The following is a 26273-nucleotide window of genomic DNA, read 5'->3' on the forward strand; positions in this document are numbered from 1 at the left end:
ATAATCGTGGGTTGCTATGGTCACGCAGGTTTGTTTATGCATTAAACTTGTGGCCTCGAGAAAATTATGTAGTTCCCTCAACATAAGAAGTCGTGGCCACAAAAGATTGGTTGTTGTTCTCTCAACTTAGCAAATTGATCTTGTGGCCATGACATAGTATCGCGTTCACACTAGTTAATATGACGCTCTCTCAAATGAATATCTTGTGGCCATGACAAAACTAAGTGAACCGAACATGTCACCTTATGGGCACCGTAGATATGCAGGAGCAGGAGCACCAAATATTAACATCATTTTCAAATTCATTCCTTTTTCATTATGAAGTATCATTTAGTATATCTTTTAATTATAAAATGCAGTATTTTACCAGCAAATATGTATTTTGAGTATTCTGCTATTGTTTTTTTATTATTATTATTTTAATTTAGTCTTCATAATACAGTTCTACTTAGCCCCTATAGATGACATGCATAACATATATTATTATTATTATGAAAGAGGGGTAAAACCTAGGTTCATGTCAATAAATGAGTGATAAATAAGAGATATTTATCCTTGTGCTGTTGAAATACACACAGATTACTGTGTAGGCTGGGTAAAGAGAAGGGAAGCCGTTGACCTTTAGTGTCAGCAAAATCCTTTTACTGAGAAAATGTGACCTATATGTCACATTACGTTAAGATAGCAGGCTTATTTTTTTTCCTAATTTTTAGAACAACATGTTTTAAATTGATGACCAACTAAATTCCCAACAAGTGCTCTACTGAATAAATATAGCCACACCACAGAGGTTTATGCAAAATATTTATTAGGGGCCAAGCAGCGAAGGTACATAAACACCTATTGTGTACATTGGCGTTCTTATTCTTTTTCTTCCCTTTCCATTTTTTCAGTTTCTTCCACTCTTGAGTCTATGGCAGGCATAATTTGCTGAATTTCCTGTCTGCCATTATGATTTATTTTGAAAACCTACTTTTTCAAACTTCTCCTAGATGGTCAAAAAGTTATGGATTTCGTTTTGTTACATGAAACGGTTTTTGTTTTGCATGTAAACGAATTTGCTGGAAAAATGCCAAACTGCATCTGAGACTGTATCTCTGCAAAGATTTGACATACTGACACCAAACCATTGTTACCTCACACAGAACACACCACGTGGATTTTATAACAGCTCCTATTGGTCAAAAGTAATAAGCCCTTAAATCATATTACGAGAAGTTGTGTTTATGATTTTTCTGCCATTTTGCATCAAATCATCGTAAACTTGCTTTAATTACTCATTGATACAGTTGGTCTGATGCTCCATGCCATGCTTGGCACCCCATTTTGCCTTTGCAATTCTTAGCCCCTTAATTGCTGCTTTTTTATTACTTTTTGATTAGTGTGTGTGTGTGTGTATATATATATATATATATATATATATATATATATATATATATATATATATATATGTATGCAGTAAATACAAAAAAAGACCAGTGAGCAGAAGTTTAGTTTTCTTCAATCAGCAAATCATCCTGTTTGTATATTCATGATTACAAATTGAGACCAGCTGAGATTATTTATTTAGGAGATCCCTTTAGAATAACAGTTTAGGATTTTTTGTACTCAGATCATTAGGACCGAGTCAGTTAGAAATATCAAGGGTCCACACAAAACAAGGGGAGTCTGCCTTTAGTTACCATGCCGCCAGCAGTTGGAATCAGCTTCCAGAAGAGATCAGATGTGCTAAAAAACTAGTCACATTTAAATCTAGACTTAAAACTCATCTATTTAGCTGTGCATTTATTGAATGAACTGTTTTAAATTCATTTTAAATAAGTAATTTTTTTAATAATTTAAAAAGTTTTAAAATTGCTGGTTTTATGCTTATTATTTTTCTTCATTATTATTTTAATTTATTTTATGTAAAGCACTTTGAATTACCATTGTGTACGAAATGTGCTATATAAATAAACTTGCCTTGCCTTGCCTTACTATTTTACTTATTTAACTAATTATTAGCTCTATTTCTATTCAGATCTAGGTAATCTAATCAACAGACACAGGTTTTCATTTCTACACCAACTGTGTGGAGTATGGTAGTAACTGTAAGACATAACTTTTTCGTCCCCCCCCCCCCCCCCAATTAATTAGTTACAGTTACCACTTGGCAGACAAGTATACATTCACCAGAGGAATCAGAAATGCTAGGTTCAAGAAGATCTGGTTACATTGAGTGATTTGTTCGTGAACCGGATATTACAACACTGCAGTGAACGTGCTCACAACAGACACGGAAGAGAAGACAATGCTGATCAAAGTCGTAGTTTTTGCTATTTTTGGACCAAAATGTATTTTTGAAGCTCCAAAAAATTTTAACTGACCCTCTGATGTCCCATGGACTACTTTGAAGATGTTTTTATTACCTTTCTGGACATGGACAGTATAAGGTTACCGTACACACTCAATGGAAGGACTGATAGCTCTCGGACTAAATTTCAAATATCTTATACTGTGTTCCGAAGATGAACGGAGGTCTTTCAGGTTTTGAATGACATGAGGGTGAGTTATTAATGACATAATAACTCACTGTGAACTAACCCTGAAAATCACGGCCACCTGCTGGCTAACGATGTCATGACATCTTAAATGTCACTACTATTTTTCCCCCGGATTGACAACTTTTCCAAAGAAGAGGATGTTGTCATTTTTTTGGTCAGTGATAAATATCATGAATGGATGGTCAAAAATCAAAGTATCCATTGGGCTGTAGGACATTGGTCTGAAATTAACCGTTGTCACTGCTGCTGCAGTGGTTCCTTTCTCATCTATATCCAGACTGGCCTTATGTAAAACCTGAAAGTGAATCAGAGCGAATCCTCTTAAAAGTGATTTATTTATTTTTAAATGGTACTTCAAAAATGGTCAGTTAATTTAAAATAGTATTTTAGAAAGTGATCTAGAAATGTTACCTTTGAAATTAGCATATTTTCCTCTGAAATTCCTGTGAAGTTGGCTTGATATGTAAACATATCAGCTATTCCCATTCCTTTCAAAATATCTTTCAGGGAATATGATGTTTTCAGAGAGAGCTTGGGGACATAGATGTCAGTTTTTCTGAAATACAAAAGAAATCATTGACTGGTCTAGATGGAGATTTTGAACTTAAATACATTTGAACATCAAAAAGCTTTTTTGAAACATTCAGGATAACCCTAATTTTGATATATATTAAATAATTATGACCACCAACCTTTTTCTAACAGATGTCCTCCACTTTTCAATGTGCTGTCTAGAGATGGCCATCTCCAGATCTTTGATGGTCTTACCTGACCTGCCACCATCTGGTACAGCCAGAAACATGGAGAAAGAGTCGTTGTAGTCTAGACAGAGGACTTTAGAAGTGAGTTCGACATCATAATAAACTTTGAGGGATTTGTACTGGTGCATCATTTGTACTGGAACGGTGGTCTCAGCGTCTACATGAAATATACTTTGACGGGTTTTGCTTGGGTTAAAAGGCATGTCCCATTTTCCTTTGGAAGAAAGAGTGACATTTTTAAAGGGATATGAGATACTGAAATTGCCATAATTACAAAAGTCCATGACTATTGTATAAGTGTGTGAGTTTACCTTTAAAATATATGTAAGTGAGAAGAAACATCAAAGTGTCAGATTCCAGATCATCAACAGCTTGGTCTATTTTCCCATGAGTTTTTTCCTTCACATACGTGTTAATTTTATCTAGTGTTTCTTTGACGCTGAAATCCACAGTGAATCCGTCAGAGTGGTAAAACTCCTTTATCTCCTTCAAGAACTCAGGAAGGAGCTTTAATTTGTCGCTTGCATATAGAGCAGTGCCGACATCGATGTCCACCCCTGTCCTCTGGTCGATTTCTTCCAGGAGACTGTGGAACATCTGGTGCATTTCTTCAGTGCTGAAGACCGAGCTGTTATGGCCGATGCCACTGAGAAGCTGTTCTTTGGTTTCACCACCGGCTCCTAAAGACAGCTCAGAAAGGGCCATGGACACACTGAAAGGAGAGAAGAAGATGTTCTTGGGCTGATACTCCGGCATTTCTACAATTCTCTTGTACAGGTGAAAAGCAAAATCATTGTTCATCTTTATCAATGATGGGATTTTATCACTGATGAAAGGTTGAGGTGAAGTCTCTTGATTTCCATGAACTAGTGCAAAAGCACAAATCCACAAATATATGATGTTCCCTTCCATGATTTCTTTTCAAGTTTAGCCAATAGATGAATTTAGGCCCTGAGGAAATTTAACAGAGAGTTTTACAACATTATGGTATAAACATCAACAGATTCATGTAACACTAAACACTAAATCTATATAAATGTTTTAATTTCCAGTTTTCTTATAAATCAAATTCATGCATTTATCAAGTCCTTTGTATGTAATTGTGAACATAAATTTCCTACCTGTCCAGGCAGCTGCCGTCTCTTACCTCAAGCTGGACTGGATTATAAAGACTGTTTGTCCTGAAGTCTGATCAGAAAGCAACCTTTACTCTGTTTACTCTTTTGTTTAGTAGAAAATGCTACAATTATTAACTACAAAGAGTAAACAGTGAACAGAAGCTCTCTAACTCATGACTGTCAGGTCAAGTCACCTTTATTTTTAAAATGCTTTAACAACACAGATTGTGTCAAAGCAACTGAACAGCATTAGGAAAATAGTTTGTCAATAATGCAAAAAGGCAATTCATCACTAAATTCAGAGATATCATAATAATGCATAATGCAGCCTAAAAATCCTTTGTTTATTTTGATATTCTAGGTATTATCAAATTGCCAGAGTTATGAGAACACAGCAGATGTGGAGGACAATAATGTAATAAGAGCTTATTCAAATACTGAGGTGCTACACCATTCAGGGCTTTATAAGTAATAACCAAGATTTTAAAATCTATACAATTTTTGATAGGTAGCCAGTGCAGTGTTGATAGAACTTGGCTAATATGGTCATACTTCCTGGTTCTAGTAAGAATTCCAGTTGCTACATTTGGACTAGCTGGAGTTTGTTTATTAAGCATGCAGAACAACCACCCAATAAAGCATTACAGTACATTTCTACATTTGACATTGGGAGCATAGTTTGTAATTTAGATATTCATTTTTAGATTGAAAATTCCAGTTTTACAAATGCTAGAAATGTGCTGACCACTATATAAGTCAGTCCATGGTGCCATTCATCAGATCATTCAACTGAAGCGACGATCATCGATTCATGCAGCTTGTAGTGTGGCATGTGACATAATGCTTGTTCCCTTATCTCAGGGAACCAAGGTTAAGTAACCGAAAAATGTTCACTCTCATTATGTATGGGAACGAATCCAATCACGCCGCACTACGAGCAACAATTACATGCTGCTCTGCGAGCCCAGTGTTAGAGCACTAATAAGGGCCCTAAGGGACTTAGCCATTATCTCGCCACAAGCTTAGCTGAGGGCATGAGAAACCACTACCCACATGGGAGGTTCAAAAGATACAATCCGCACCTGCAGGGTGGGGATGTCTTAGTTATAGAATCTGGAAAAAGTGGTCAGTCGGCAGCCGCACAGATCTCATTGATCCCCTTGTGGCCATTCCAGTCCTTCTGATGCATAAGAGCTATTGCATCAACAATCCTGTGAGACAGTCTTTGTTTGGTAACCAGCAGAACCTTCTGGTGGCCTCCAAAGCAAACAAAGAGTTGTTCAGAATGCCTAAACAGTTTAGAAAGTTCCTCGCGCCCTTCAGACATGTAATGACCAAGTTGTTTCTGACTATTGAATTGCCAGCCTCGAGAGAATGATTCAACGCGATGGCTGTCACATATACTTTAAGAGTGGATGGGGCGTACCCTTTATCCAGTAGCTCTTGCAGAAAAGTCAGCATGCAAGACATGTGACATGAAAAAGGGTCCACTTGCCATCCAGAGCACCATTCGAGGAATACTGACCATTTCTGGCCATAGAGCCATCTTGTAGATGGCGCCCTTGCCTCAAGAATGGTGTTGCTTACTCTCACTGGGAGCCTATCAGACTCCTGTCAAGGCACCAGACATGAAGGCTCCACAACTCTGGGCGGGGATGCCAAATCTGGTTCTTTCAGAGTGGAGCTACTAAGAAGAGGGAGCATTTGGTTTCCTTGACTCGTCATCTTGAATGACCAGCTTGAGAACCAGGGCAACACATTAAGTTCAGCAGCTGCATAGGTTCAGCCAAGACACCATCATGGAATGCCAATGGAATGCGTCGGAGTGGTTGGATGACTGGTTTAATGGCAGAGTTCAGGATAGGTTGATGGGCAAAAGCAGTAAATCAGCCCAAGCCTTCAAACAGGGATGGACACTTTTCCTGCAAAGGAATGGAGACAGTCAGTTTTGCAGTTAACTTTGTGTCAACAAGAGAAAATCTCAGAGCTGAGAACAAATCCAGACCAATCAGGTTGGCCCCGCGATGGGCAAAATGGAAGGCTGGGCCCAATTTTGTTGCCATACCCAATGGTCAACATGCCGGGAACCCACTAAGTCAATCTTTGAGTCACCATAACCACAGAGTTAAGCAGAGGGTGCCGAAAGTGGCAGTGCTCCAAAAAAAAAAAAAAAAAAAAAGAAATGCTGTATGTTTGCATATTCTGGAGAAACACTGCTTGCATGTCGACACACTGGCACCAGTGTACAAAAGCAGCATGCGTTGACCCCCTGGCTCGCAAGCAATGGAGTTACAACACTTTTTTGTGGGCTGCACTCACATCAGTCACCCCCACTGCCAAGATGAAAGTCTCAAAGGACTGTAGCCAGTGAGTCCAGGGAATCGGAGGCTCGCCAGGTAGAGCAAAGAAAGGAACGGGAGGTGTTGGTGATATCAGCCATCCTCTTTGCCAAATGTTGCATTTAACAAGGATCATACCGACACAGCGAGTAATATCATCTTTTCATATCTTTTTACTAAACCTCTCTGTTTTTTAGAACCCAGTAAACAAGCACATACATTGTTCAGGCATGACAGAATGCTTACAGAACAATCCAACTCGATGCATCACTGAATACCAGCTGAATGCATTATAATTTTGAACATAATGGTTAATATTATTATAAATATATATAATTGTTGATACAGTATGGACTACATACAGTAGACCAGATGATAGCAGTACTATTAAAGCAAATGCAAACATTTCTCATTTATAGTGAAAAGAGGGGCACAGTTTTAAGATAAATTATCATTTGGTATCAAACTGAATATTTATGTAACAGAGTCATTTGCCTTTACGGTTTTCTTGTGCAAGAAGCAGGGTACAGAGTGCATGTCCAAAAAAAAATGATAAAGAAGAGTCCATATTGATCTTCTAATAGTTGGAATGCCCAGTTAACACTTTGTAGACAACTTTAAAAAACAACAATAACCTGATGGCCATTCAACGTTTAGCACAGCAAAATATTTTTATTAAAATTTTGCCACAATACAGACAGCCTAACAATAAAAAGTTCTCAGATATGCAGTTTGATTTTTTATTTATTTCATTTTGATGTTTTTAACTGTACATTGTAAAATTATTTCACACTCAGGATCAAATAAGAATTTGTAATTTCTGTAGCACTTCACACACTACACTTTATTGAATGCATTCAGTATATTTTAATACAGCATTAATTAATCTGTTAATTAAAATTGATGAATATAATATTGAACATTAGAGCATTATTAGTTCACAATGCATTATGAACTAATAATATTAATGTTGAAATGTATATGTAAAAAATAATATTAACCATGAATAATAAATACAGCATCGTTCAGCTGTTCATGTTAACCACTGCATTAACTAATGTATAAAACAATACAGTAAAGTTTTATCTAAGTTTCTATATTTATACAATAACGTGTAGAGTTTGCATTAAAATATAATACATTTTTCTGTCTCTGATGTCTCTGACACAAAGACAAAGCTAACATTTAAAATCACATACAAACACCATAGAAAATGAAAAAGAAAAAACACTAGTGCAATTAAAGAAATACATTTACAAGACAAATAATTGATAAATTCAGCTGGACATGTAAATGATTTACAGACACAAACATAACAGCATATAGACAGTAATAACAGGTCACTGCTTTGACTCAAAGATTGATTAGAATCTTTCCCCTTTTCTACTCCTCCTCTTTTTCAACATTATGTTTTTTAGGCACCTGGGGATAAAAATGCAGTGTAGAACAGGTCAAAAAGTATTTGTAGAATCATCTAATATATCAGGTCTTCCAAATCTTATGATCCTGTAACAATTCACGTACATACCTTTGGAGTCTCTGTGTTGTTATCACTCCTTCGACCTTCCAATCTTCCTCTGTGTGGAGGTCTGTCATGGAAAAATATACACATTTAAGCTTTGTAACCAGAATTTTCATCATCATCATCATCATGATCATCATCATCATCCTCATCATACCTATGTATACATAGTAATTAATTCTGAAAATTATGGTAACACTTTCTATGAAGCCCATACAGTATTTATAATACATTATAAGGGTGATGTGACATCATGTTATATCACCTTATAAATAATCATAATAACAATTATAATGCTTTATAAAGCTTACACTTTTGTGGTTATAACTTTTAAGATTATGATTATTTACAACACACTCAAATCTACTTTTACATTTATAGTGGGCTACATATATCTTCTTGACATTGTTTATTTAAGATCTGCACAGTATCTTACTACATCTTGTGAGTGGTTAGGTGTTTATAGTTTCTTGTGAGGCTAATATTAATTTGGATGTGAGCTAATAATTTCAACTGAAAACAAAAATGCAATGTTTATATTAGGTTACATTTTATTTTGATGGTCCCCTCAGTCTATTGACAATATACTATATATTACAATAAAAAATAGTTCAGAGCAAATGTGTCAAATTACACATTCATCTGATCTGATATTTGATCTTTTGGCTGTTTGAGAAAATTATTATTATTTTTATTATTATTACTAACCTTACAAGTGGTCTTTTGATTGCCTTAAGTAGCATAAGAAAGATGGCAATATGAGACTTATAGTACATTATAATATAATATTATAATAATATAATATTATATTATATCATCATACTCTTAAAAGCTATAACCACAAATAAGTAAATATTACAATTAGGGGTGCACAATATATATCGGCCTATGATTAATGCGCATCTAGTTAGTAAAGCTGGTTATCTAATCAGCGATAAGTTACACACAGCCATTGTTAACAGACAAACTGCACAAATCCAAGCTGATAATGAACATGGATTTGTGCAGCTTGTAGATTAAGCATTCATTATAGTGCCTTAAGAATACTCTTACTATGTATTATTATCATAGGCTTCACAGAAAGTGTTACCAAAAAGATTTAAGCATACCCCGAAGTGGTTGTAGAACGAGGCTTGAGGGTGTCATTGAGGCATGTGTTCGCTTCTCCTGCTCTGTGCCTTTGGTTCCTGCTCTTCACCTGCTGCTCAGCATTCGTGTTCTTAGTGTAGGCTGAGGGCAGCCACAGGTCCAAACCTGAGGTGCCTTTCTGCCACCCCTGAGCCGTCTCCCGCAGCAGCTCCTGATCTGGGTCAGCTGCAGAAAGATACAGAGGTACATACTGATTTTGTACAATTGAAGTACAATTAATAAGTGGACTGTACAATGAGATTGTTTCCATCTATTTTGGTGGCTCACCTTGATGTCTCACCCTTCTCTGCCTCTCAGGAGATATCCTCTCGTGGGCCTCTTTGGCAGTGTGGGGTGGTTTCCGTGGAGACAATCCACCGATTGAATAAGCTGTTTGGGGGCGGAGGTCACACTTGTCCTGTAAGTATAATGACATTGAAGAGTGTCAACTAAGAGGCATGCTCCATGTCTGCTTTACTTATTGCTTGTAAATACTAACAGAAACAAATTTATGTATCATGAATGATAAAAAAAAGAAGAAAAAAACGAATTAGATTTAAACAACAATGGAAACTTACAAGCCAAATTTACACATTTTAAAAATAAAACTTTTCTATAAATAATTTGTATAAATTACTTAAATCTAGAAGGTTTTCTTAAAGGGATAGTTCAGCCAAAAATGAAAACTCTTGTGAACGTGCATCAAAGTCTAACTCTGAAGAGAAGATATTGTTGAATACAGTCGTTATCTTTTTATTCTTTGCACACAAAAAGTATCTTAATTTGTGTTCTGAAGATGAGCAAAGGTCTTGCAGGTTTGGAACGACATCAGGGTGAGTAATTAATGAGAGAAATTTCTTTTTTGGATGAACTATACCTTTAATACCATATGAGCTATGACAGTAAAAATCATATGAAATAATATGAAATATAATTCTTTTGTAGATATCCATCATAACAAAGCTTCTCTCTTTACAAAACCATGTAAATATGTTTGCTCCGAATGTTTTGAGACAGATTTAATATGAATTGTAACGAGTGCCTATTTTGTGGAGATAATGTAGCATTTTATTTATAAACATTTTTACAAAAATTTCGGGTTGCCATTCACATTTAGAATGTTTAAATACTGAATTGCATTTGTTCTCAATAATATTACGATTTTGGCAAAATATTAAACACAAAATAGCAGATTCTTTAAAAATAAAATCCTATACTGTATGTAAAACTTTTTTTTTGTAAGACCTGCTAAGTACTGCAAAAAAAATCACAGGGGGTTATACCTGATGGTGAAAGAGTACGTCCTCTTCCAAGGCAACACCACAAAACTCACAAGGAATGAGCACATCGCCCTCAACAGGGCTGGAGGAGGAACTGTAGGAGAGCGGCGAAACAGAGAGGGGCAGGGTAGGTGGACTGGGTGTGCGGGGAGTAATGACATGACTAGCCCCTTGACTGAAGATTTCTTCATATTGGAGAGAAGGAGCTTGTTTACTGAAGGAAGCGATAGCAGAGGTCGGGCTGCAGCCAGTCTGGAAGACAAAAAAAACGAATATTTACTTCATCCTAGCCACTAAAGGCAAAAAAAATCCAAAACTATCAACTCTAATAGCAAACCCCTCCTCTATGGTCTCAGAAAGAGGAGAAGAATCTGATCAGGGTTCGGCCAGTGGGAGAAGCTAGAGGGCTGAAATTCGAGGAGGTTCCCATGGAAACTAAACACCACATTGTGAAACAACAGAGACCTGACAAGAAGAAATGAAGTGGGAGATTCGACATCCGTGGTGACATTACAATAGCTTGCTGTGAAAAACATGGTTTATGTTGTACTCCGTTAACGTAGACATGTAATGGTGCTCAAAAGAGGCGACTCTAGAGGCTTTAAGTACCACTGTGGCTGATGCAACTTCACACTTGCCAGCTCTATCAAGACACAAGAGGCTTGGCTTACATATCAAGCCAAGAGGGAGTGTAACGTGATGGGCTGCCTCATCACTTACCTGGTGTAAGATAAGGTCTTCCTCTGGAAAGAGCTCTTCACAGAACTCACAAGGCAGCATGATGTTCGAGGAGGGGCTGTGGCCCACTGTCGGGTTGGCTTTAGGGGAGGCCGCAGTGCAGTTGTTGTTAGTGCTGGAGGAGAGCTGGGACGGGAGATTGCTCGGGGCTGGTGTCCTTCCCAGGCGAAGGTCCCACACATCAGTCCACACGCCCTCCTGACGGGGGTCCTCCAAGTCTCCTTCACTCTGCAGGCTGAGGGCCAGCATGTAGTCCAGACTGGAGGACTCATAGTCTGGCATCTGTCCCAGAGACCACAGCAGGCTGTTGTTGTTGTTGTTACCCAGCTCCGTTTCCTGATCCAGCACTGAGGAAATGAGCAGAATGGAAGGTTAGTTTTTTTTCCTCCAGCATCCTGTTAACACCCAACGAAAGCTCCCATCGTATTCAACAATTTGTTTAATGTTTAAAAACCATTCAAACCCCATTGTTGGGATGAAATGATATTGAAATGAACTCCAACTCATACAATAAGCAGATTAATTAAATGTTATGGCCAATATTTAAATTCTACACAATTTTTATTACATTACATTTCACATTTATGCAATTCCAAGATGGTTTTATCCAAAATAAGTGGAAAAACATATTTTGTCTAAATTAAAAAAAAAATAAACACAAAAAATTTAAACCATCATTAAAAATTATTTTAAATGCTACAAGTAAAATTAGACATAGAAGCATCATTTTAGGCTTTAATATTGTTTTATTTTAGGTCTGGTTTCACAGAAATGATTTAGATTAAGCCAGGATTAGGTCATAGTTCAATTAGGACATTTAAGTAATTTTTATAACCGTGCCTTAGAAAAACACATCACTGGTGTGCAGCTCCAGACAAAACAAAGATACTGACATGTTTTAAGATCAATCAGTGGACGTTTCTTTAAATTGAAACAACTCAGACTTGCTTTTTAGTCTGGGACTAGCCTTAAGCCTTGTCAGCAAAACCGGGGGGCTTAGATTACTTAAAATGAAAATTAATTTTGAGATTTGCTAAATATCACATTTAACAGTGTTATTAAATTAAAGCTGCGGTAGGGAACTTTTGACGCTCTAGCGGTTAATAAACAGAACTGCTTGCGTCTTGCGGAAGAACATTGTAGCCAGAACTACTTCTCTCTGTTTATGTCTATGAAGAATTACAAAGGTACTGGGTAACTCCGCCGCGATATACCCGAAGCAATCTAAATTAGTCAGAATATAAAAACTTATTATAGGTGCACGCTAGTGATTCAGGACAAGCCAAAAACACGGTTTGGAAAATGGATTCATGGTGTACTTGCTTATTATATACATTTTTCTACATTTTGAACACAAACAAAGTTACGGACCGCAGCTCTGATTGGTTGTTTTTTTACCGGGAGCGATGGAGTTTCTGCAAATGGCAATAGGACCACTGGGAGGAGCCAGAGGAGCTTGATTTTTTTCACAGATTATCTGTCTCATATTCTACTGTCAGGACATAATGACAGGTTTAATAAATATGTAAAAAATATTTTTTTTACAAAAGATCCCTACAGCACCTTTAAATTATTAGTAGTTTTTAAAGATTAACATGGTGTTTTAGATGACAACAAAAGTAATCTAAAGGCATCTTTACACATCTGCTTTGTGTCTGTTCAATATTCTGTGTGAAGATGCAATGCAGCATAAAAACCAGATTAAATGTTGCTCTAGCCCACCTCAGCCCCTAGAATAATTTTAGTAATGTACATTTAATTGTTGTGTAAATGTATTTATGTCACTTTTAAGCACTGTTAAGTGCAGTTGCCACTTCAGATGTGTGTCTGTGCCTTATTTGCATAGGAAATTCACAATTAAATATCCAATATCTACACACTGGATAGATAAAAAAAATAAAAAATCTAATATTTGCACATATCTGTCAAGGCTATTTCATGATCCATCCCTATTTTATTGTGATTTTGTTTTCTGAATAAGGACTAAAACAGCCAGATAAATACATACAATAAGCAAAATCATTGTTCCTTGTTGCTGTGTTTCTCCTGGTTCCTCCCCTCACTGTTCCTCTGGTGCTGTTGTGTAGTCTGTCCTCCAAGGGTCGTGGCGGACCCCTGCGGTCTGCTGCTCCTGTGCTGTTATTATTGTATATTAGGTTATGGATTGAATGCGCCTCAAACCATGCTCCTGGGGACTGAGCCCCTGCCCTACTACTTTGCCTCTCCTGAGGTGGAGTCAGACTTCCACACAGAGCTGGATGGATGTGTTGTTCTCTCAGCATAACGTTACACTTGCAGACGGGGCAGGGCTCGGTGCGGGTCCCACAGTAATCCTCGTGCTCTTTAGACTGAAAGGAGGCCAGCTCCAGATCACAGAACTGACATGGGACCAGCCGATGACTGCACTCTGACCTCTGAAAGGTGTAAGAAAACATCAAACACAGAACTCCTCAATGAATACAGCAAATGCATAACTGTTTATATTGTACCTGGTGGACCTCCATGAACCTCTTCTCTATCTTTAATCCACATTTGCACTGTTCCTGTAAAAATAGGTTTAGATTTCAGAAAACCTACATTTAGCAGCCTGGAGAGAACAACAACAACAACAACTCTGTTTCTGTTTCATTCTGCAATATACAGTACATGACACTGATGCTATGTTTAAATGATTGCTTTTTAAAACAGTGCTGATGTTCAATATATTCTACTGTCTTGAAGTCAGCACGGAGCTAACATTGTGATTGTCTTTTTTCTCTCTAATGCTACATATATCCGAGTTAAAATTCTTCTCGAATGAGGAAATAAAGTAAAGCTGAGTATTAAGTGTGTGTGTGTTCTTAAAAATAAATTCATACTGGTTTGGATCAACATTAGGGACAGTGAACTGGGGAAAAAAAATCTAAAGTTTTAATCTGATTATCTGAACTCATAGAATTATTTGTCGACTTTTAAGTTTTCTTTTTTTTATTTATGTCTACATTACTCTGACTTAGGTCCATAGGGATTTTATTAAATATACAGTCAATTACTCATACATCATGCCCAGATCTTACCTCTGCATGGTCCATCTCTTTGTGCTGGACAAGCTCAGCATGAGGAAAAGGCTCCTGGCACACCTCACAAAGAGCAATATTCCGCCGACAGTGGATCTCATGTGTTGTAAAGTTGGCTTCTGGAATGTCATGTTTGCTAGAGACAAAGAGCATATCATACTCAGTTGGTTGAGACATAATCAGTTCAGTAATTGCCATTGTCCTCTTGACTAAAGACAATTAACTGATGGTTATTCCTGAGAAAGTGTCGCTGTCAAAAGTTTGCTTTGGACAAAAGCTCATCAGCCAAATCATGATAGTCGGGAAGGGAGGACACTGACCGGGAGTACAGCCAGATGGACAGATGGGAGGGACTGTAACACATCTAAGTGAAAGCAAAGGGTTCTCTAATAAACCGAAACTACTAAACAGCATCCCTTATCAAAAGGAATCGTTCACTCAAAAATCAAAACTATATACCGGCCCTCAAGATTTTCCTAACCTGTTTGGACATTCTTTCTCCAGTGCAACGATAACATGTTTGGCAAAATGACAGTTTAAGTCACCATTTACTTTCAATGGGGGGGGGGGGGGGAGGGGGGTTGCTGGGGGTGAAATGAAAGTGATTGTTCTGACTAACATCCCCTTTTGTTCCTTGCTGGGAAAAGAATGTGGGTAAGTGAATGACGGCATGATTTTTATTCATTTATATTTATTTTACTTACCAATTACTGCAAAACTGGGTATTTTCATCGGCCATAGTCTGTGTTAAAAAGAGAAAACTCATTAAACACATACCCGACTCCATGAAACGGTTTTCTGGATAAGATGTCCTTAATAAAATATAGATGGTAAAAGGGGAAAAATACACCGTAGTGAAACGAAGATCGTACTTCGTTCTCCACAGACTTCCTAACAATCTTTATTATTATATGACTTATTTTTTTCGGTTTTTCCTTAAAAATAAATAAATAAATATATATTTGCTAGAATGGACATGCTTACATTACACACTTAAGTTACCTTATTATTGCTGAAGCTTGTTAGCGACCACCTGAAGCTGCTGTTTTGGCTAGAGAAGTAAAACTACTCGCTAATACCTTTTTTTTTTATTATTGTTCTCAGTCTGAGAACAAGTAGACATTACATGAATTATTCAATGACACAGAGACAGTTAACATTGTTTTGTCACATCAGAATAGGCACAAAGGTATTTTAAATAGCTGCTTTGAAGTCTGATTAACGTTAGTTGAATCTAGATGATTGGGCTGCCATCTCGAAGAGTGTCCATTGCTGGTCAGCTGCAGTATAATGCTCCCTACAGTATTGGTCATGCGATTCGAATCATTAGACACTGTAAATCTACACAGAAACAAGTAATAAACTACTACTGGCCTGAGGTAGATCTGTGCCAACTATCGCAATTATCAGTTCAGCTTTCGTTTCGTGACAGAACAGCATCAACAAGAGGCGGTCTCCGTGAAAACAGCAACACTGACAGATAGTGACGGTGATGTTCAAAATAAAAGACGAAGATAATCGGCAAAAATACTTATTACAATTATTCAATAATGGTTGAAAGGAGCTCTACTGCAACATACGACGTGTTTACGCTAGACGTCTGTTTTGTGGATTTTATTTGTACTTATTTATTTAAAAAAAAAAATTAAAGCAGAAGAAAAAAACTGCGTATTATAGTTTTTGAGTTATTTTATTTAATCAGAAAGAATACATCGTGTAGGTTAAAGATTATTTTTTGACAGATTTTAGGCAGTCATGCTAAACACTAACTAACGTTAGTTTAATTTTTATATATATAAAAAACACTAACAGTAATAGTAGTAGTAATAATAATATTCATTCATTTATTAATTAATCATAAATATGCATCTTATTATGCATAAATGTATTAAATTTATGACATTCAATAAAAGAAAGAAGACTTTTGTTTTGTCATTTTAATACGTTTTAATAAGTTCTAGCTTCACATCTTTTTAAAAACTCGCCCCCTAGTGGACACTACCATCCATGAGCAGCTGGAGAGAACACGACGCCTACCCTTACTCACCTTTTTAAGGAACACTATAAATAATAATAGTAATAATAAATTATGACTGTACACGGCAAAAACGATAAATGTAATTGATACAATGTTTCACAGCACTGCAGGGGGTTTTATAATGTACGTTGGACCATAATATGGTAGGACATATGTGATTTTAAAACGTAAAAATGCTGAATGTTATGAAAATATTCAGATCCCAACAACAATAAATGCTAGCGCACCATGCTACTATAACACTTTATTTTGACGATGCTATTTTGTCATAGCTGTCATGCCTGTATAACATTAAACCGTGCGTGTATTTAACTGACGTTTGCATTTTAAGTTAATCATTTTATGTGACACAACGCAAAATCGTCTGTTTACAACCCCTTTACAACCCCTTTCAGTGAAATGTGTAGAAAGATCCGTGTCTCTTCTCCGGAGCCTGGTCACATGCGCGCTCGGGAATAATGGCTGCACAGGAACCCTCACCACCATCTTCATTAGAAGGCAACAAACCTGGCTTCCCCAAGAAAATTCTCGCCAACAAGCTGGAGGATAAGCATCTGTGCAATATCTGTCTGAAAATCCTTAGGAGACCGTTTCAGGCGCAGTGCGGACATCGTTTCTGTTCTTATTGTTTTAATAAAGCAGTGAGGTAAGCGGCATTCAGTCCAGATGGCCCACCTGACACGACGCTACAGAAGATGAACACGACCTGTCAGGCCTCCCGTGCCATTTTTATGGTATATTTTATGGGTATACAAGCAGTAAACGTTGCTTCAGATTGGGGAACATAAATAAATGCAGGCTGTCAGGTTGTGTTCGGCTTCTTGTTTAGCTGGGCGTACTGGAAACTACAATAGCCAGACTGTTGTAGCTGTTGTCAAAATCAACTATTACTAATATACGTGGTGCGCCTTTGTATTTATTATTATTTTAAGTGCTTGTGTGTGTGAAATCTTTATTTTTTTTGCATCGTAGCTCTGGACCACAGAAATGCAGTGCCTGTATAAAGGAGGACATATTTGAAGAACCAACATCAATTTTGAAACCGGGCTGTGTAAGTGTTCGTTTTATTATACAGTACAATTGAAATGGTAGGAAAATCGCCTTGAAATATTTTCAGTGCTGACTACCCTTCCAAAAATAAATAAGTAAATAAAAATAAAGTGAGAATTCACACAGTATAATCACTTTAGTTTCCACTTAAGTGCCACATCTACTAAAATGTGACCCTGGACCATGAAACCAGTGTCATTTTTTTTCGAAATTTTGATTTATACATAATCTGAAAGGTGAATTAATAAGCTTTCTATTGATGTATGGTTTATTAGAATCAGATAATATTTGGCAGAGAAAATCTGGAATCTGAGGGTGCAAAAAAAAAAAAAAATTCAAAATACTGAGAAAATTGCCTTTGTCCAAATGAATTCTTAGCAATGCATATTAATAATCAAAAAAAGTTTTGATATATTTACAGTAGGAAATTTACAAAAAAATCTTCATGGAACATGATATTTACTTAATATCATAATGATTTTTGGCATAAAAGAAAAATCAGTCATTTTGATCCATACAATGTTTTTTTTTGTTTTTTTTTTGGCTATTGCTAAAAATATACCCCTGCAACTTAAGACTGGTTTTGTGGTCCAGGGTCACAAATGGTAAAACCACCAGATTTTTTTTTTTTTTATATATATATATATATATATATATATATAAATATTTTGGACATTTTTGTAATTTTGTGGCTAATACAAAGTTCCTTTAAAATGTGGAAACATATACAGTTTTACTATAATACAATTGCTCTATTCTAACATTAACTAAAGTAGAGTTTGTACAGTAACTGGAGAAACTGTGGCAGAAGCTGTGACTTCCTCTGAAGTTTTTCGGAAGTGTGGTATATTTTTGTGGTATTATAAGGCATTTTAGGCAGCCAGTTTTTTGGCAGTCAGCTTTATAGATCAAAAAGGATGATAAGTAAAATGATAACAATAACCGTAAACCTTGAATTAATACACATAGTAAGTCAATAAAAATAGAACAATCCACACAACAGAGGAACAGTATTAATGTAACCCTTTTTTTTATGTGTGCTTAAAATAAACAGAATATCATCTTCCATTGGTGTGAACGCTAATTGTATTTGTAGTCATAGTTCTTGGTGTGAACAGGCCTTAAAGGGTTAGTTCACCCAGATAGCAAATTTATGTAATTAATAACTTACCCTGATGTTGTTTCAAACCCGTGAGACCTCCGTTTATCCTTGGAACACAGTTTAAGATATTTTAGATTTAGTCCGAGAGCTCTCAGTCCCTCCATTGAAGCTGTGTGTACTGTATACTGTCCATGTCCAGAAAGGTAAGAAAAACATCATCAAAGTAGTCCATGTGACATCAGAGGGTCAGTTAGAATTTTTTTGAAGCATCAAAAATACATTTTGGTCCAAAAATAGCAAAAAACAATGACTTTATTTAGCATTGTCTTCTCTTCCGTGTCTGTTGTGAGAGAGAGTTCAAATCAAAGCAGTCTGGATATCCGGTTCGCGAACAAATGATTCAGTTCGATTTGGTGAACTGAATGGTTTTAAATGGTTCACATCTCTAATACGCATTAATCCACAAATGACTTCAGCTGTTAACTTTTTTAATGTGGCTGACACTTCCTCTGAGTTCAAACAAACCAATATCCCAGAGTAATTCATTTACTCAAACAGTACACTGACTGAACTGCTGTGAAGAGAGAACTGAAGATGAACACCGAGCCGAGCCAGATAACGAACAAAACATTGACTCGTTCACGAGTCAAGAACAGTTTCTATCCGACGCATCTGATTCGTGAACCGAGGAGCTGATGATGCTGCACATGTGTGATTCAGTGTGAAGCAGACCGACATACAGAGCGTCTGAACTGAACTGATTCTTTTGGTGATTGATTCTGAACTGATTCTGTGCTAGTGTTATGAGCGCGGGTAAACCGAAGGCTTGAATCAAGGGCAATCTTCGCAAATGAAGCCATTACGTCGAGCGCAAAAGAACCGGTGAACCGTTTTCTTCAACCGGTTTATTGAATTGAACTGTCCGAAAGAACTACTACTAGAGAAGACAATGCTGAATAAAGTCGTCATTTTTGCTATTTTTGGACCAAAATGTATTTTCGATGCTTCAAAAAATTCTAACTGACCCTCGGATGTCACATGGACTACTTTGAAGATGTTTTTCTTACCTTTCTGGGACTGAGAGATCTCGGACGAAATCTAAAATATCTTAAACTGTGTTTCAAAGATAAACGGAGGTCTTACGGGTTTGAAACAACATCAGGGTAAATTATTAATTACATAAATTTGCTATCTGGGTGAACTAACCCTTTAACCAGTTTTTCACTGTCAGTAATGGGACAAATGAAAGTTGGAAGATTTCACTTTCACTTAATTCTTTTTAGGCTTTTCCCGATAATGCTGCAAAAAGAGAAGTTGAAGCTCTTGAAGCTGTTTGCATCAATGAGGAATGCAGCTGGACAGGCACCATCAAAGAATATGAGGTACTTTGTGTCCCTTCCATGCTTTCAAAAAATTGATTAAACATGATTTGCCAGGCTCATACATAAGTGGTTGGCAAGCAGATCTCCTAACCTGACCAGCTGAAAAGCACCCTAAACCCACTAACAAACCAGCTTGAACCAGACTGGAAGATCAACTAAGACCAGCAAACCATCTTATAATCTTTTTTTTTTTTTTAGGCAGTGTTGTTTGCAGTTAACAGTTTTAAAATGACATGCACCATCTGAATGGTTCTTGATCTCTCAAAGGCAAACCATGAGGGAAAGTGTGACTTCAGGATCCTTGCCTGCCCATCATGCAAAGAGCTCCTGAGAGCCAACGAACTGGAACGTCACAATGAGAGAGAGTGCCCAGAAAGGACTCTTAATTGTAAATACTGCAAGGAGCCATTTCATTTTAAAAACATTAAGGTAAGACTCTTTTTTTAATTTTTTTTCCTTAAATATAATGTGAGGATTATTAATCAATCCTTTATTCATTCATGGCTTCACCTTTTAGTTTTGGATTTTTGTGATACTTGTGATGCTAAAGAACATGTTTTTTTTTTAGGCCCATGATGAGATATGTCCTAAATACCCAATGATTTGTGAAGGTTGTGCCAAGAAAAAAATTCCCAGAGAGAAAGTAAGTAAATAGCATTTAGGCTTTTTTTATTTTGTTTTTATATTTATAACTTTTTCATAATTACTTTCATTTGGGTATCTGTCTTGTCCTTCTGCAGTACATGGACCACATTAAACTGTGCACCAAATTCAGAACACCTTGCAGATTTCACGTTGTAGGCTGTGATATGATGGTTGGTAATCTGCCTTTTTCTATATCCATTAGACTTCATATTAATTTTGGTTCCACAAATGTTTTTTAGCATCAGGCTCTCTGATTTCTTGTAGGTGGAAAAGGAGAAGATCCATGACCATGAGCAAGCCTGTTCCTACGAGCACTTAAACCTCCTATTGCACTTCATCATGGGCATCAAGGTGAACTTGGAGTGTCTGCAGCCTCAGAGCCTGGAACTGGCAAGCCATAAGATCCACGAGCTGCACCAGTCTCTGCGGGAGCTGGAGCTGAAGATGGGCCAGCTGAGTGGAGCTGGGGCTCCCGTGCAGGGGGCTTGTGCGCTGCTGCCGCCACCTCCAGCTCCGACGCTAGGTACGTCTTTCACCCCACTCCCTACAGCCGTTGGGGCAGCCTTGGAGCTGCAGCTACATAGTGAGAAAACCAAAGTGGCAGAGCTCAGCCGTCGCTGTCAGGAGCTGGAGCTGAAGGTAAGCACCTTTGAGAACATCGTCTGCGTGCTCAACCGTGAGATGGAGCGCTCCGCCACCACCATGGAGGCCTATAACCGTCAGCACCGGCTTGACCAGGACAAGATTGAGATTCTCAACAACAAGGTATATTGTCTGATGTAAAAGCATATGTTTTTTATTTTTAGCCTGAGATATAGTTTCAGTCAATACTAGATTTTTCTGCAGGTACGGCAGTTGGAGAGGACAGTAGGCCTTAGGGATCTCTCCATCGTGGAGATGGAGGCAAAGATGAGGGAGATGTCCGCTGCCACTTATGATGGTGTATTTGTGTGGAAGATCTCTGACTTCTCGAAGAAGAGACAAGACGCTGTAGCCGGACGGGCACCTGCAATGTTCTCGCCTGGTATTTTAATTTTGCACGTTTTACTTTTACCTTTACAGTTTCATATTAATTATTCAGAAACGTGTGAGAGATTTCATGTGTTTGTTGTTTAGCTTAGATGGGATATATTTTGTGGTATGTCGTCTCACTCCAAGGTGCCCTGTTGTTTGTTACAGCATTTTACACAAGCAAATATGGCTATAAGATGTGTTTGCGCATCTATCTGAATGGAGATGGGACAGGACGTGGTACTCACTTGTCTCTATTCTTCGTGGTGATGAGGGGACACAGTGATGCCTTGCTTAAGTGGCCTTTCAATCAGAAGGTCAGTGTGATCAACTTTTAACATTTTGTGTCTGACCATTGTTTATTCCTGAAATCCTGACAGACTTTTCATATTGAAGTCGGTGACGTGCTGGCTATTTTTTGTCCTATTATTTTATTCAAAACTACATACCGTAAATGCAATTTGGGGTGTGACTCATTACTAAATTACTTATAGTAATGAATACATTTTTTATTATTATTAAAAACTAAACCTTGAATGCACTCACATCATGTATTTAAGATGTAAGAAAAACATAATTGTTCCAAATTTTGGGGTTGGTAAAATTTTATTTTTTATTTATTTTTTAAAACTCTAATGCTCATCAAAGCTGCATTTATTTGATTAAATATTCAGTAAAATATATACTCTAGTCTTCAGTGTCACATGATTTATCAGAAATAATTATTGTATGGTGATTTGGTGTTAAAAAAAATTCATCATACTTTTTATGATTTTTAAATAGAAAGTGAAATAACAGCTTTTATATAAAATAAAAATATTTTGTTACATGTCTTTAATGTCATTGTCCTTACGCCATATCATTAATTTTTTTAAAGAAAACTAACCCCAAAATTATGAATGATAGTGTTATGTTTTGCTTTTCACTTGGTTACCACAACATTGCATTTTTTGTCATTTAATTTGTTTTATACCATTTTCAAGAAACATTTTGGTCAGTTATGTGCAACCAACATGTAACATCTTTGTTGTGGACACTCCTAAAGTATGTCATTAACACGCACATGATCATGGCCATTTTCCATCCCTTTATGTTCTCACTCTGTGCTTTTTATGGGGACCTTGTTCCTTCCACCAAATGACTGGCTTCAGCTTTGCATCCATTCATAGCTGTCTCAGCTCACACCTTTCTTGTCATTTAAATATATTTATCCAACACCTTGGTCCTCAGGTCACCCTCATGTTGCTGGATCAGAACAACAGGGAGCACATCATTGATGCCTTCCGGCCAGACATTTCCTCTTCCTCCTTCCAGAGGCCTGTGAGTGACATGAACATTGCCAGCGGCTGCCCTCTCTTCTGCCCTCTTTCCAAACTAGACTCCAAGAACTCCTACATCCGAGATGACACAATCTTCATCAAGGCCATTGTTGACCTCACAGGCCTTTAAGGTGTCAGATGCCACTGCTCCGCCATGCTCCTCTCTCCAGCCTGTAGTGGTTCCCGTGCAGTACTTTTTTTCCTGAGGCCTGTTCCCTCGGTCCGAGCTCTTTGCCATGCTCTCGTGAGCCCAAAGGGACTACGGTACCCAGTGCAATACTGCATTGGGCGCGACACCACTCTGCATTATGTACCAAAATAGTTCCCAGAGTTTCTGCAGTTTTACTGTAATATAGTTGCCCTTTGGGAACCTCTCACTCTCTTGTAGTGGGATAGCTGTCAGCTGTGATTGTAACGTAACTACTTGCCTGTGCCATAAATGTGGCACCTTGCCTTTTATAGAGATTGAGAAGACTTTCTCCACAAGACACACGTCGTTTCATTTTCCAAGCGCTTGGCTTGTGTCGCGGTCATTACTTGGGTACTTTTATGCTTTCCTTAGTGTTTGAGCTACTCGTAAGTGAATGTTTCGTGTGTAGACGGACACAGAGTCACACTAACGAATGATGTCGATGCGTTCATTTTGCGACTGCGTAGTTAACTTGCTTCAGACGCATCGACAGACTTCTGACATTCCCTTTGAGCATTGTGTGCCTCGACTGTTTCTCGTTTTCATTGGCTCTGTAGTGGTGGACATTGCTTGAATTTAAAGTGCAGAATTTGGGTTTCGATAACCTGCTTGTGAGTTGAGGAGTCTGTGTGTGAAGGTGTGATATGTTTTTAGGCCTTCGTTTCCATTTTCGGTGTTCTTTGATGTATAAGTTTGCATGTTGGATCTGTGGAAGATACATTCAAGTTAGCAGCAGACCAGGTTTTACACCCTAAGCCTGAGAAGCGAAGGCAGTTTCATTGTAAAATCGCTGTCGAAGAAAACAATGAAATCATGCTGGTGTCAAAACCATCTAGTTTTTCTTTGGACCCCAAATGCCTCATCAGCCGACGTGGTTAAACGTGAATAAAAGATGCAGCCTTTGGCCTAAAGGTAGTGTAAGTAGGACAGATACTCTCGTGTGCTTTATTGTGACGTGGAAAGGCTGATGTTTGTTAGCATTTTGATGTTTTCCTGTGTTTTTGGGTGTTCCATTGATATTGTGCTGCTTTGAGCAAACATTATGGATGCCGTTAAATCTATATGACTTGCTTTGGACCGTGTCGATCAGTATAAACCAAGCAGATGTTTGAGAACTCGTAGGTGGTGATTCCTGACGTCTTTTTCGCAGAAAGGCTGTGGGGTTTGCATTCTGTAAATGTGCTAGAAAATGAGGAATGTGATTTGTTATGCCATTTTGAAGTAGCCTCAGTCCTTAATAGACAGTCAGTTCAATGCATTTAGTCCTTGGGATTTCTTTTGGTTCGTTTGCAACCAGAGAAGGCATTAATATACATATACAATGCATAACTCCTACATAAGGGCTTTTAGTATACAGTACGTCTTCCATGTGAGCTTTTTGGTCTGGTTATTTTCTGAAACCGAGTCTGAGATGCTTTTTTAAGATGCCTTCATGCTAACAAAGCACCTGGACCCAGCCTATTTTCAAACCAGTTCCCACAGATATCGAAATCTCTCTGTGCATGAGATGTTTTGATAGAGAAGAAGAAGAAAAACCATATTGTAAACTATTGGTTTACTTTGTAGACCACCATTTTATTTGTATTGCTTTATCTTTTTTATCTGTTGATTGAGATCCAGTATATAAATGTGAGTGTGGTATATTGTTTATTTAAGTATAAATAGATAAACTATACAGTGTACACGGTTTTACGACTGATGTAGCTGTGGATATAACAAATATGAATCATAAATATATATATATCATAGATTTATATCGATAATACATGTACTATTTCCTGTTGGGATGGTTTCAAAATCTGTTCGGGCTCTTTTTGGGCTTTGGTAAGTTCTCCTTCACTTTGGCAGCATCCTCTGAGGGAATGAGATTCTGAAAGATCTTCCGGATTTTCCTCTTTCTCTCGAGATACTGTCTACATGAATAACTCTCACCGCCGTAGATTTCCTCGCTTGCTTTTTGCCCCGATGAGATTTCCAAGTACTCGTTGTGAATAGTTCTACAGATGTGACGTGCCTCTGTAGCATAACTGCTTCTATACAAATGTTCTCTCTATATAGCTTTAGCTAACATTGCATGTGGCCAGGGTGTTGTATTGTAAATCATATTAAGGAGATTCTTTGAGAGTTTTGGAAAACAACTTTTTATTTGCCTATTATTTTGAGTAGATGTTAGTAGATGATTTACTAGTAGTAGTGCACATTTTAGCTTGTGCAGTTATACAAGTGTCCTTCCTGTTCTTGAGTGTGAAATCTACTGTTTGCATTCACTCAATCCGGGCTCATGTTCATATGCTGAAGAGGTGAAATGCTTGACTTTATGTGGGTGAGAGCCCCCTTTATCTGTAAGGAATAATATGTTAACTGACTCTGACTTGCATTTTATTTTTGGATAAGCATACACTAACACTAGAAATATGCTATTTTTTACGTTTTTGCATACAGTTGAGATTAAAACTCAATAATGATTTATGGAATCCAGGACTGATTTTGTTTTCTTCTTCAGCTGACTTCAGATTTGTATACTTTTTATTTCCGAGGTTGCATTTCATAGAGGTTACTTTAATAATCCGACTTTCTACGTAACTTTGTATGCCTTTCTCATGGTGTCTCAGTGCCACTGATCTTCCCAATTCTGTTTTACAGAGCTAGAGATGTTACTGTGAAGGCACTGTGGGTTTCTTCCGCTAATTGTTGTAGTCAATGTGCCAAGGAAGGAACCTCTGTGTGATTCATCCTGTGTTATGATTTAAAATAAAGTCTTTTCTGTTCTCCTTTCTCCAGTCTTGTATCGTGGTATGGTCTGTTGGATCACACTTGACCTCATGGGGGTGCTCATGCACCATTGATCATTTTGCACTGTGAGGGGTTATTTTAGGAAGAGTTGAGCTTAGCTGAGATTTAATTCCTGTTAACTGTGATTTATTGTGTACATATAATAATGAACAAATCAAAGGTACAGTATGTGTCCAAACGTTTTCTCTTCTTGCGTAAATGCATTTCTCACTCTGTATTCCAGGAAGTATCCTATGAGCTGTTATGGGGGTGTAATAA

General features: G+C 37.4%; 3 protein-coding genes across 5 annotated transcripts; 1 reads left to right on the top strand and 2 right to left on the bottom strand.

The window, feature by feature from the left end:
* Positions 1-2385: 2385 nt before the first annotated feature.
* On the bottom strand, positions 2386-4511 carry LOC127957039 (corticosteroid-binding globulin-like). Its single transcript, XM_052555377.1, has 5 exons — positions 4426-4511; positions 3616-4255; positions 3236-3518; positions 2955-3099; positions 2386-2838 (listed from the first exon to the last, which is right to left on the bottom strand). The coding sequence occupies exons 2-5, from the start codon at positions 4214-4216 to the stop codon at positions 2641-2643; spliced, it is 1227 nt and encodes a 408-aa protein (XP_052411337.1). The 5' UTR covers positions 4217-4255; positions 4426-4511; the 3' UTR covers positions 2386-2640.
* Positions 4512-7413: 2902 nt separating this feature from the next.
* LOC127957859 (TRAF-type zinc finger domain-containing protein 1-like) lies at positions 7414-17178 on the bottom strand. Of its 3 annotated transcripts, none has more exons than XM_052556570.1 (11): positions 17031-17178; positions 15190-15227; positions 14486-14621; positions 13919-13972; positions 13438-13843; positions 11412-11776; positions 10695-10943; positions 9700-9829; positions 9393-9597; positions 8290-8350; positions 7414-8183 (listed from the first exon to the last, which is right to left on the bottom strand). In XM_052556570.1, exons 2-11 carry the CDS (start codon positions 15222-15224, stop codon positions 8145-8147), a joined length of 1680 nt encoding a protein of 559 aa, XP_052412530.1. In that variant the 5' UTR covers positions 15225-15227; positions 17031-17178; the 3' UTR covers positions 7414-8144. The 3 variants fall into 3 exon arrangements, with proteins under 3 accessions (XP_052412530.1, XP_052412528.1, XP_052412529.1); XM_052556568.1 differs by lacking the exon at positions 17031-17178 and adding an exon at positions 15860-15984; XM_052556569.1 differs by lacking the exon at positions 17031-17178 and adding an exon at positions 15488-15961.
* Positions 16470-26002, top strand: traf2a (Tnf receptor-associated factor 2a). The gene is made up of 11 exons (XM_052556571.1): positions 16470-16666; positions 16919-17169; positions 17496-17574; positions 19959-20057; positions 20325-20486; positions 20626-20700; positions 20798-20872; positions 20967-21467; positions 21549-21726; positions 21882-22030; positions 22944-26002. Exons 2-11 carry the CDS (start codon positions 16982-16984, stop codon positions 23160-23162), a joined length of 1725 nt encoding a protein of 574 aa, XP_052412531.1. The 5' UTR covers positions 16470-16666; positions 16919-16981; the 3' UTR covers positions 23163-26002.
* The last annotated feature ends 271 nt before the right edge of the window (positions 26003-26273 follow it).

This window comes from Carassius gibelio, chromosome B5 (assembly GCF_023724105.1).
Source record: "Carassius gibelio isolate Cgi1373 ecotype wild population from Czech Republic chromosome B5, carGib1.2-hapl.c, whole genome shotgun sequence".
NCBI lineage: Eukaryota > Metazoa > Chordata > Actinopteri > Cypriniformes > Cyprinidae > Carassius > Carassius gibelio.